At 34.7% G+C, this 12,410-nt stretch overlaps 1 protein-coding gene across 1 annotated transcript in view; it reads right to left on the bottom strand.

The window, feature by feature from the left end:
* Positions 1–12,410, bottom strand: part of CFAP47 (cilia and flagella associated protein 47) — a 354,799-nt gene that overhangs the window by 91,812 nt on the left and 250,577 nt on the right. The window contains exons 52-54 of the mRNA XM_041125007.1: positions 9,938–10,113; positions 7,523–7,630; positions 2,992–3,103 (exon numbers count right to left, since the gene is read on the bottom strand). Of these exons, the coding sequence (XP_040980941.1) occupies positions 2,992–3,103; positions 7,523–7,630; positions 9,938–10,113 (396 nt within the window). The remainder of the gene's footprint in view (positions 1–2,991; positions 3,104–7,522; positions 7,631–9,937; positions 10,114–12,410) is intronic.

Raw genomic sequence — 12,410 nt, 5'->3', positions numbered from 1 at the left:
TTATTGAAAGAAAACCAACATGGTATATTCCATTTAAAGCTGTTTCAGGCTACAATTGCACAGCTCCTAACAAGATATGTATACTTTTCTCATTTTCATCAGTTTGCAAAGTAGGTAATGGACCTGCTTCTAATTTACATGAAGCCGACAAGATTTAAAGCTTTTGAGTTTCATTTAGACTTCATTAAGCACCCAGAAGTTCAGGAATACTTGAGAGTAATTCAGCTGGACCTCAGGAAAGCCTATTTCTAATTATGTCAGTACTTGAAGTTGAACCAGATCTATAGAAAATAATCCCTTGTGGTATTTCAGTAATGCCTTCTGTTGCAAACTGAAGCTCAAACAAACTTACACACACATGGAAGTATGATAAATATGATATTTGAATTTGTTTAAATTATGAAATTTTAGTCAAAATTTTGGTTAATATCTCAGGCAATTATCTCCAGGAAAGAAAATTTTCTCTGAAATCTCTGTTGAATCTGGTTTATCTGACATAACTCAGTGACTGATGAAATCCGTTTGAGATATTTTCTGACTGAGAGCCCAATACCTTCAACAGTTCTGTATCTTAGATGACATAAAACCAAATATTAATAATTATATGAAATATTAAAATTACTGATTTAGAATATGCAGAATTCTAAAATTACTCTACTAATTCTCTTCAAACATTACCTATGTTAATTGGACAATCCCATCTTCAAACTATCGTTCTAATAATTTTCTCTTTATTGCTGCATTTCATCTGAGGATCACTCAAACCAGAATTTTTCTGCGGACAAGAAAGCATTATTTGCTTTAAAGAGAGCAGAAACTTGAATAATTAAGATGAGAAACTTCTGCCACACATCACAAAGTCATTGAAACGGGCATTAATATAAACTAATGCCTTAAACACAGGTTACAGTTTATAAGAACTAGTAGTAATCTTCTGGAAGTTGAATGCAGTGCTGTATGGAGGGACTAAACCTAGGATGCAAGATATTCAGGAGAAGCAGCAGGTATTTAAATGCCACCCCCATCTTTGTTATCAAAATGGGAAGGAAATCACAGTACTTCTCCAAACACGGGTCTGCAATGGAAGAAACAAGTTCAAAAAGGGACAGACACATGAAATAAATACTAGGTAGTTGCTTATAGCAAATTCACCAAAGCTATCCTTTAACTGGAAGTACTGCTGTAAATTGGAATTCAATGCATAAACGACATATAGGACTGAGTATTCTATTAAGAAAAGAAAGAAAGAAAAGAAAGAAAATTACTGCAGGTAGTGTTGAATGTGTCTTTTCCTAAGCAATGTAATGTAGTTATTGGTGATATGTGAATCTCTGGTGATAAATTAGGAAAGCTGGAAGGAGAAGATTTTTTTATTTTCTTTTTAATTTCCTGGACAAGGTAACATGCAATCTGCAGGAGCCAAAAGTCACTATAATGAAATCTAATCCGCTTCTGTGCCAATGACCTAAACATAACATGTGTAATACTCCTAGATGATTAATATAGTTGCATCCATTATGTTTCTTAGCTCCTATTCAAATACCAATTGATGAAATGATTAGTAAGAGCACTTGATGAGTTTTAACATAATGTATGAAGATGTGTTATTATGCATGAGATAAAAGACAGACTAAAATAAACACTTCAAGTTTTATACTATTAATTTAATGTAATACTATGTATGCAAAATATAGGGCAGTTCAGTAAATAAGTGTGATCTCCTTTTGCTGTTATCTTTAGAGCCCCTTTTAAGAACATTTGGTCTTGTTGTACTGCTATATTGGAGGCTGAAAGTTGTTTAGTTTCTGAAAGCCAAAAGTGCACATTACGATTTTATAGCATTCCTCTATTTTTCCCCATACAATCCATTTTCTACCTTCTCAGCTTTATTTTAGGATCTTATTACAATATTCCTCTCCTCCCTCTCTGACCCTTATAGCAGTTTCCACAAATAAACCAGCTCTGGTGTATGTCTTCCCTGTATTATCTTCCTCATGTCTAGAAAAGGTGCAACTACCATTTCTTTCCTGTCTGCAACAGGTTTCTTCATCTTCTTTTTTCACGTTAAAGGTTCTATATTCACATCCTAACAAGAGGACCCCCTAACCCCTTGCACCAGAGTTTCCATGCATCCGTCCTCCCTTCTCTTACCTCCCCATCATCAAAAGGACACGTATTTAATAGCATTAGTTGTTAGCAACATCCAAAGAGTTCTTTATAGGACCTGTACTATTAACTAGTAATCAGTGGACAATAATAAATATTTTTCAGAATCCTGACCATCTAGAACTCTAGGCAACCTCAATAAAAATAAGAAATCTATATAACTTTCAGTCCTCAAAAGGACAAAAATGTTAGGCAGCAAGATGGAAGAACTTCTGTGATGGAGGAGGAAAAAGTAGTGTACATAATAGAAGCAGGATGAAGATTTTCTCAGTAGAAATCAGTCTCAGGGTAAATGTGAGTTTGTAGAATAAAATGATTCCAGGTATTCCAGGTACATGAAGTTTCCTTGCAGCTAAATTGATCAAATTATTATTCATAGCCTCTGCAAGTTGGTTATAACTGCCATGACTATGAGATATTCTTATATTCTTACATTAGCATTTTATCTACTTACCTAAATATTTACCTAGCTATCCTGTTGATTCTTAGAAACTTGTGAAGCTTCTAATACAGCTGGTTTGTTTACAACTTCTTCTTCTATTATCTCCCGAGTATTATTTGCAACCAACACTGCAGTCCTTCTCAAAACCATTCCACAAAGCATTCCAGGGAAAAAAAATCTATACTTCAACTTGCATTGTTCTTCAAGTTTAATTGTTTTCATCCTTAAACTATAAAATCTCTAGAATACATACTTACAATGCCTCTAATTCTTGAGACTATGTTGTGTGTGTTCTGAACCCACAGTATGATACACGATTCAATATGTTTTGAGAAGAAGGCTCTCTTCTATCACTTTTGTGAAAGCACAGAAATCTTACTTACAGGGTGTTTTGGATCAGTCTCAGTTGAAAAATTGCTAGGATTGCTGTTAACAATTTCTAGTTCCAGAGTTTCATGTGTAGGATTGAAGAGAGGTATGTATATACGAGCCCATCTGGAAAAAATACATATATGCAATGAATATTAATTATAAAGCTTCTTCCATTGCATTTTATTATTCATCACTTGTTTTCTTTCTTGAAAAACTAGTACTTTTAAAAGAAGAATTTTGTTTTATTGCATTAGTATTTTTCCACTAGTATGGACACATATTTAACAGCTTTAATTAATATTATTAATAAAGATTAATAACAATAAAAACTGGTAGCAATAACCATTCTAATACTCGGGTCATTCATAAGGGCAGAATTTGTCTTGCTGTACTTCAGTTGCCAGGAAGTTAGTTTAAGTTAGTTGGTTAAAAGGACTGTCTAGCTCCTTCGATACCCAACAAGGAGAAAAATATTTTCAGGGAGAATTGGTCTTAATGTAGATCGCTAAGATGTGGAATCACTTTTCATGGTCTACAGGAGGAGCCTAGACTTAATGCCTTAAACTTGATGCCTAACTTTTAGATAGGAGGATGTGGAAACGAATCTTAGTGTCTCCGATACCACAGCTTCACTTTTATTCCTAGGTTCCAATTTGCGGATTTATGTCTTGCCTTTCTTTCCTTACTTTCTGTAGATCTAACTTTGGAATAAAACATTTTAGTCAAATAGATAATTCAGAGTGCCAAGGCCAACAAAAAAATTTGGTTCCAAAAAGTAAAATAATTTTAAGTATGTCTTATTATTCCATAGTCTATCCGTGGACTCATAGTCTGCCTCAGGAAAAGCACTGGACAGAAACTAAAGGTAATCAGATAAATGCTATCTGTAACTCCTTTTAGTCTAAGCAATGGTTTACAGGAAAAGCTTGTAATTAAGTGGTGCTGCCAATAGCTTTTGATGTAGTGCCACTAGGCAACCATTCTTCTTGATCATCTTGTAACCCTGAGATCTCAAAACAAACTTCATGTTCCACACCAACCATTTCAGTGGAGGTTCTGCTTGCTTCCTTCCTCTTTCTTCCTCTGCATGGACTCAAAATCTGTTTCATTTTGTACAATTGTTGCATTGTTCATTATAGCATAATGGTAAATCATTATGTTGCACATGTAGATTATGTATTATAATGAGTATTGTGGCTGTCCCAGAAGAAAATTGGAGTATGCTGATTGCCTAAATGTTATGCTTTAAATCAGCTATTTTACAGACTGTCCTTCTTTATTTTCTAATTAAAGAATAAACAAACACAAGATACCTTCAATAAGGAGCACAATTTTCAAAAGAATTCGTAAGACTCCCCAAAATTCCTCTATTCTGATCAGAATAATATATTATTTGCCTTTAACAAAGATATATGACCATAAATCACAAACTCGTTATAACACCAAGGGACACAGAAAAGAGACTCAAGGTGAATCAGTGAAAACAGTAAATAAGAAAAGTCTGAAAAATGACATACATATATTGGTTTTGCTGTAATTTATCTACCTAATGGATATTCCCTCTAGTCAAAGTTGTGGCAGGTCAACTGCAAGATTGTTCCGCATATTTATCCTCTCGAAAAAATTAGTCAGTTAATCATAGCTAAATCAGTAAGGAGAAAGAAAATATAAAAAGCAACATTCAGAAGAGAATGTATTTCAGTCAAGCTTTATGACTGTAACTTCAGGCCCTAAAACTTGTGTGCAGGCAGGCTCCTTCCAACATATGCAGTGATATAAATCCCCAGCAGCTGAGTGGCAGACTTGGGTTTGACTAACACTGTCAAAGCATTGTATCACTGAGGTCTCAACAGCAGAGAGTAGAGAAATACCAGGAAACTTTCACACAAGAACTTCAGATTCACTTGATAATTCCCATTTTTCACATTTACCATCTCTAACCTTTATTTTTTTTGTCTTGCCTCTTTCATACATAATACTTTGTCAAAGCGAAAACTATGTTGGAATATCCGAAACTTCAGTAAGCCACTATTTGACTGTTAGAGGTTCTTCAAGTGATCAAAATCCATTCAGAACCTCTGCCACTCCACACAGATTGACTACTGTGGTTATGCTGGAAAAAGTTGTTGCGTATGACAGTAAATCCAAGACCACTGTGAACACCATTCAACTGACTCATCCTCAATGACTCCACTGTGGAGCCCATAACAGGAGGATGGATAAATGAAGATGGAGAATATCAAGGAAAAGGTTTCCTTGCTTAGAGGCATATGTTACAGGATGTGTTGAATCTACCTTGAGAGAAACAAAAAGCAGATCTGACTGTGATAAACCCAAAATGTTAGGGTATCTGAAGAAGGATTAAAAGATAAACTGTTAGGATTTGTTTTCTCTTTCAAGAATTGGTTAGAAGTCTATTCTAAGTGTATCGATGGGTTCTTGGCTCCTAATCCAGTTCCAAGTGATGGTTCAAGGACATAATTTCTTAAATTTTTCAGAATGATAGCAAAAAGAATGCAGTGAGCATATAATGAAAAACATTATTCTCAGAAGGATATCATATATGATAATGCTTCTTCTGCATTCAAGGAAAAGGTGGTAGAATGGAAGTTAGTCTCCTAAAGAACTACAAAGCTTCACCAACCAGAAATGCTACAGACTTCTTAAGACATTTACAGTCCACGTCTCTGGGAACATAGCAAGAAAGCGCACCCATTCATAACAAAACAAAAAAAAATTGATACCTTTCTTAAACAGACAACACATAAATGTCTACCTGCATTGCCTTTACATATTCAGCATACATTAATGCAGCCAATTTACTTGGACTATCTCATCTTTTCAGCAGGTAGAGTAATTCTCAGTAATTTAACTGTAGCCTCAATGCCATCATCAATTGCCATTGTCCAAAATTTTGCACTTCAAGATGAGGACATTTGTTGATGACATAATTGAAATACATTTCTGGAAAAAGGAGAGTGTTGAAGGAAATAAATGAACAAAAAGCAGGAGACTTTAAGAAACCAAGAATATGGCAGATACTGCAAACAGAAAAGGAAGAAGTTTGTCAGGTTTTTTACGCTCTTTTATAATATATATATATATATATATATATAAAGATACATGAAAGAGACTACTGTTAATTTCTTGTTATACATTATTGTTGTTGCTGCTGTTGCCACTAATTAAACTAAATAGTACTTCTTTGTTCTTCCACCACTATCTGCCCAGGGCAGATGCAGATGAGTTCATTTACATATGCATAGGAATTACAACATGCATCTACTTGTAAAGTGAAAAGAAATCTCATTTGAAAAAATAAAACATGGAATCCAATGAATCTGAGATGGTAGCTTTGAGAGGCAAGTGTTGTAGTTAATGGAGTTAGTCCTTTCCAACATACGTTTTATTTGCAGTAGGAAAGGATGACTTGCCATTCTCGGCCAGATCACGTGTGCATGTAGTTCACAGGTAGTGAATGCTGGAGAAAATTCTGAATGCCAGATAGTGTGAATGAAAACTTTTAAAGTGATTTCTAACTCCTAACAGTGTCAGCCTGTATAGTAGAAAAAAATTATGTTTTTACTTCAGTCAGCCCAGAATTTTAAAGTAAAAACCAGGAAAAGGACAGCCCTACCGATTTTCTTAGAAAAACATAGTAACAAGGGCATTGCCAGTTAACTCTGGTCCGTGCATCATACATGAACAGCAGAATATATTCACTCACAGAAATTTAATCAGGTAAAATTTCATGTTGTACTCTCTAACAACATTTTTTGCTCAGTCTGTAACGTATATTAATTAGAGATTTAGTCAAAGATAAGATATACAGAAGTAAGTGGGATTTAGCATTCAGAAGAGCAGTGTGTCCACAGAACCTACTACTAAGCAGAGGTAATAGGTGGAAGAGCACTGAAATTCCGGCATTCTTGAAAGTCTTATCCTAAAAGTTTTGATTTCTGTCTTGAAAGTGAGAACTGAAAATTATGCTATTGAAATGCAAGATGAAATTTTGTTGAAGGAAGACGAGAATTGGGTTCATTTCTCTGTCTGCTCTAAGTAGCTCATTTTCATAACACTTGCAGTGTTCCAACCATGTCTAGCCCCAGGATCTGCCAGACAGAAGTTGTATTACTTTGCCATTTCTTGAGAGGTTAAAAGAAATTGATAACTGGTGTACAAGCATTTGTAAAGCAGGACTGTCAGATATATTCCTAGTTCCGAAAGAGAAAAGAAACAGAAAATAAACCAAACCTACAGAACTCTGTATTATGGATCTTTACGATTACATTCTGCAGTATTTTCAGAGTGATTTCTATATAAAGACTTCAGAGAAAGTCTACATATAGGCTACATTTCCATTTCAATTGTTTTTCTGCAAGGAGAATTTCACCTATCTACACATATATCTATGAAAATTATCTGCAAAGTACTATAGTACATATGCAGCACTATTCTGGCTTTTTGATGTAAATTCTTCATCCGTTTTCCATGATACTTCAAACCAGCAACAAGGTTCAGCACTATGAACTACATACTTACCTTCCAAGCTCACATTCTATTTCAGGTAGATTAGTTGGCAATGGTTTCTCTACAATCAACTTCAGTGCGTACCAAAACTCTCCAACCATATCTGACAGGAATATGACACTAAAAACAGATACATAAGCTCAGTATGCCACAGCTTTTGTGCAGACAATTAAAAATGTACAGGTTAAAATTCAGGAAAAACCTAATGAGTTCAACACAGTGACTTCTTTAATTAGCTCCCAGTTTTCCCATAACACTTCTTGCTGGTATCTGAATTCACCTACCAAAACTAATAATATTTACAATTACTGATGCAACAAAATCACTTCTTCATCTTTCTTAAATTTTAGCATAACAAGTTGTTTGTTGGGGTTTTGTTTGTTTGTTTGTTTGTTTGTTGGTTTGGTTTTTGGCTTTTTTCAAAAATATAACTCAAAAGCATTTCAACTGCTAACTTGCAAGAGTAAGCTTTAATTTTGTTTCAATGTCACAGTATTTTCTTTTTAGCCATTTTGAACTCAAAGGACAAAGAAATAGAAATAGTATTCACTGATTTTAAAAAGGAAAATCTTTTCAATCTAGTGATGAAAACTGAGGAATAGATTTAGACACATTTATATGAGCATGACAAAGAGATATGCTTCAAAGGAATATTCAATATACTGTTTTGATATACAATCAAACGTTGTCATGACTGAAAATTGCTAGGTGAGATATGTACAGCAGTATATTTCTGTGACAGACATTCTAACACACTCCTTTCCTATTGCAGATTTCTTTTTCTATTTCTTGCTTTTTTGAGGAGAAGAGTCATAATAACATTAAACCAAAACACTGTAAGCATAGAAAAACTTACATGAAATGCACTGTGCAAACCCATGACCCACTAAGGACCAGTTCTTGCTCTAAATGATAGATAACTGTGTTCCCTGACTTTACGGTTCCAGACTATCCTCTGTGCCAACAGAGCCTTTAAAGTGAGCATAAAACAGCTTAGGAAAGAATGATCCATTTGAAAAGGTACACCTGCCACAAACACTTTTATGACACTTCTTCCCAGCTGCTGCCATAGCAAAGGAAACAGAGCATGGCTTCAGAAAAAAAGATAATAGTGTGGATGTAATGTAGAAGTACCTCTGTCCAGCTGTAATTGTAGTCCTTGGGAGCTATTGCAATTTAAAGCAGCTATTAGCTTTGTAGTACAGTACTGCATAATTGTATTGAATATGTACAGGTGTGCTTTATGTCATCTTTGCATATATTGCCCTAAGTCCCAGCCTACCAATCGGCTGAGCCCAAAATTTTGCCAGTTAAAACAAACCTTTATTTTATTATTTGGAAATTCTGCACTTGAAAAATACCAGAAATATTATCTGGTATGAAAAAATGAGGTCTATTCTCATTTGCAGCTTCAGAATGCATAATTTCTACAAATTCCCACAGAAAAAAATGTTTACCAAACTGGTAACAGTACTCATTTTTATAAAACAGTATTGCTTGAAAGTTGTATTCTACAATGATACCTGCCATTATTCGGGTCTTTGGAAAAATCAATACAAGCAAACGGAACAAAACTTTGAAATACATGGATTTTGGCTTTGTAAATATTGGGTCTTTGAACATGTCATCTGTCTCTGCCCTCCTCATAAACCACCACCTCACCCTCCTTCCCATCCCTGTATTTTTGCCAGTCAATTGATATCATTGAAAAACTGGGAATTGGTTTTCAATCAGCCCTTCAACTAAATAATGCTTTGCTAACCAAATTGCAGGCAAATAAGCTTTGCATTTCTGCACTCTTCAGTTACTTGCTGAACTGGTTTAGCTGAAACTAAGACCAAGAGGTCATCTGTCTTTGTATTGCTAATTATCATACCTGCATGGTTTCGTTGGGATTTCCAATGTAATGAAAAATTTGTAATTTAAAACCTCTCCATATTCATTTAGTAGATCATTGTTAATTAATGGAAGATCCTGAAGCTAAATGGATTTATGTGAAGACTGTTAGAGGGTTCTTCACCTTGTTTTAGTTATGTTGTTATAGTTTTGTTCCTTCTCAGTAGAAAAAAAGAAAACCTGTTACTCCTTTTATGGAACTTACAAACTTACAAAACTAACAATTCATCTGAAGTTTTTAGAGGGGACTTCTAATATTAAGTAAATTTCTGAAAAATTGTTCACTGAATTCTAGTGAACTAGAAAAACTAGGGGTTATTCTACTGCCTGTCAGTCAGGTTTTTCCCCTCAGAAGAAAGCTGCTGGTTGGCATACGATATATTTAAAGTTGGAAATTTTTTAAATTTCATTTAACCATTATGTGGGGTTTTTTAGGGTGATATCTACATCAAGGGACTGAGGTTTCAATGAAAGCAGTTCATTTATTAGTACAAGAGCCAGAACCACAAGTATCAAAACTCTGCAACTTACCTTTCATCCGAAGTGCCAACAACAGCTGGGGAAAACTTTAGTTGATATAAAAATGTTTGTTTGGGCCTAAGAGTGAAAGCCTTTTGTCCACAAAGCGATTGATTCTCCAGGACCACACTCAGCTGGAGAATTTTGTCTGCAGGATTAGTGATGGGAATATGAATTTCAACAGTATCCTAGAGAAGAGGAAAAAAAAAAAAAAAACCCACAAAATTAATTATGAGCCATTACACATAAAAGATCTTTCTCAACAAGTGTAAGATGCTTACTTATGATTTACATGTATGTGAATGCAGGCTGCACCCTTCTTTAACGTGTGAGCTAACCCAAAAAAGAGAAGTTGCAGCAAGAGACTTTTCAGCCAGTCTTCAAATTGTAAACTCTTTAATTCCATAAATAAAGAAAAGTTCAAGTCTTCCTGGCCAGTCTGTATTCTAACAAGCTAGTTCACCTTCCAAGATATGGCTGGGGCTTGCCAAAATACACCTTACAGGCAGACCTGCTGTAGTCCTAACCAGGTAAAGCCTCCAAGCCATCTCCCAACAGCCAAGCCCAGACAGTTGAAAATGTCCACTTTGCAAGTTGCTGAGAGATTCAGGCTGAATTCTGCACGATCTGTTCCTCTTAATTTTTAAGTTACACCGTAATACTTGACATTAAAACAACACCACCACAATAAACATTTCCTCTCTTGTTCCTTTTCACCATTTCCCTTACTAATGGTCTCCAGACCTTTCTGTTTAAAGTCTAGGAACACTTCAGGCAAGGATCATCTTTTCTTGACCATCTGGAAAACATGGTTACTATTAAAGATGCATATTAAATTCCAGTTACTATAAGAAAAGGGAGCCAAACTATGGCCTGATTAGAGAAAGACGCATACTTTACACTTGGAACACCTTTAAGACGTGCAGGAATTGGGCAGAGGCAGTTCACTCTGCACATTGCGTTCTTAAGCAGCCCTTAAAACACTGCTATATTTCAGCAGTGTTCCAGTGACCCCCTTCTTCGCTATAAGGTTAAAAATTGTGTAAATCCATCTTATGTACCCTATGTGTGTAAACATCAATACATTTTATGAAATGAAACACTTTAAACAGACAGGAAGGAATATATTAATGAAGGAAGTCCACTGGCACAATCCAGGATGCATACCTGCAGTTTTAAATACATATGTTCTATTTATATATGTTCATCTATATAAAATATGCAAAATCCAAAACTAAATATATGTATTTATTTCTCTGTATCTATATTTCTCTCTAGCCCTATTTTGATCTCTTTCCTTTGCTCTAACCAAGCAGTTTATTTCAAAATGCAGGTGTTTGGGTTTTTTAACATATGGTGATTTGGTTCTTACAGTAAAATTTTGCCATAAACTTTTTTGTAAAAGTAAATAATTCAAATTGCAATATGAAAGGAGAAAAAGATAAAATATCTATTAAAATTAACAAAACACTAAAAACTGAACATGAAATACGTTACAATCCCACAAACAGCTGCCTTACTCTGCTTTGAGTCTGCCTATGATTCGCTAAATTTCTATATATTTACATTTATAGAAAATGACTATTGGAACACACATAAAACACATTTAACGTTCTACAGATGGCAAGATTACACCAACAATTTAAATCATTCAAGTGCCTTGCATCAGTAAGATGGGATTTAAATTTGCCATAAAATATTTTAAAGCTCAGATTAATAGTTTTTACTGGTGTAAACAAATTTCTAAATCTATCTACCATTTTATTGCTAAAGGCTTCATAACAACTATATAGTAAAACATCTACATGTTGTGTTGAAGAAATACTTTTACAGTAAAAAGGATATATGGACTGCTTATTTAGGAAAAAAGGAGCAACTATCAAAGAAACCTTTGTAACCTTGTACACAAAGGAGATTCTATATTGCCAAAGTTAGCTTTATGTAAAACAGTGTTCTCTCGCCACTATAAAATGAATGCCTAGGATTATGTATTTCCTTGGAATTTCCCGGGAAATTTCCTTGGAATTGCTATAAACGTTTCAAAGATCTGCTACTTCATGGATGGTAATAAGAGCAGATGTATATTTATCAACAGAATGTATATATAGTGTACATTTCTAGGCCTTGATGGATTGTTGTGGAGGCATAGTACTAGGATAAATAACAAAACGCCCACACAATTGCCAAGAGTATTATTTTTCCTGAAAGTACCATTTTATCAGAAAGAATGCAAAGGAGTAACATCATAGGCAAGTTCCAAATGCATTTATAGTCATTAATTTAGATCCACATTTCACTGTTGTGTTTTTTATAAACATTTTGACAGAGGAAAAATACAGAAGTTGAAAACAGAAGAGAATTAATCTCATTCCTCAAACAACTTCTTGTATCAAGACTGCCAGTGCCCAAGACAGAGCCATCCTGGTGCAATGTGTCATGTTTTTATTCCTTTAGAACTTGCTGTGATCCACTTCCTGTCCAGTGC

This window comes from Aquila chrysaetos, chromosome 7 (genome assembly GCF_900496995.4).
Source record: "Aquila chrysaetos chrysaetos chromosome 7, bAquChr1.4, whole genome shotgun sequence".
In the NCBI taxonomy this organism is placed as follows: Eukaryota; Metazoa; Chordata; class Aves; order Accipitriformes; family Accipitridae; genus Aquila; species Aquila chrysaetos.
The sequence above is the reverse complement of the archived record's forward strand: the minus strand, read 5'-3'. Positions and strand labels throughout refer to the sequence as shown.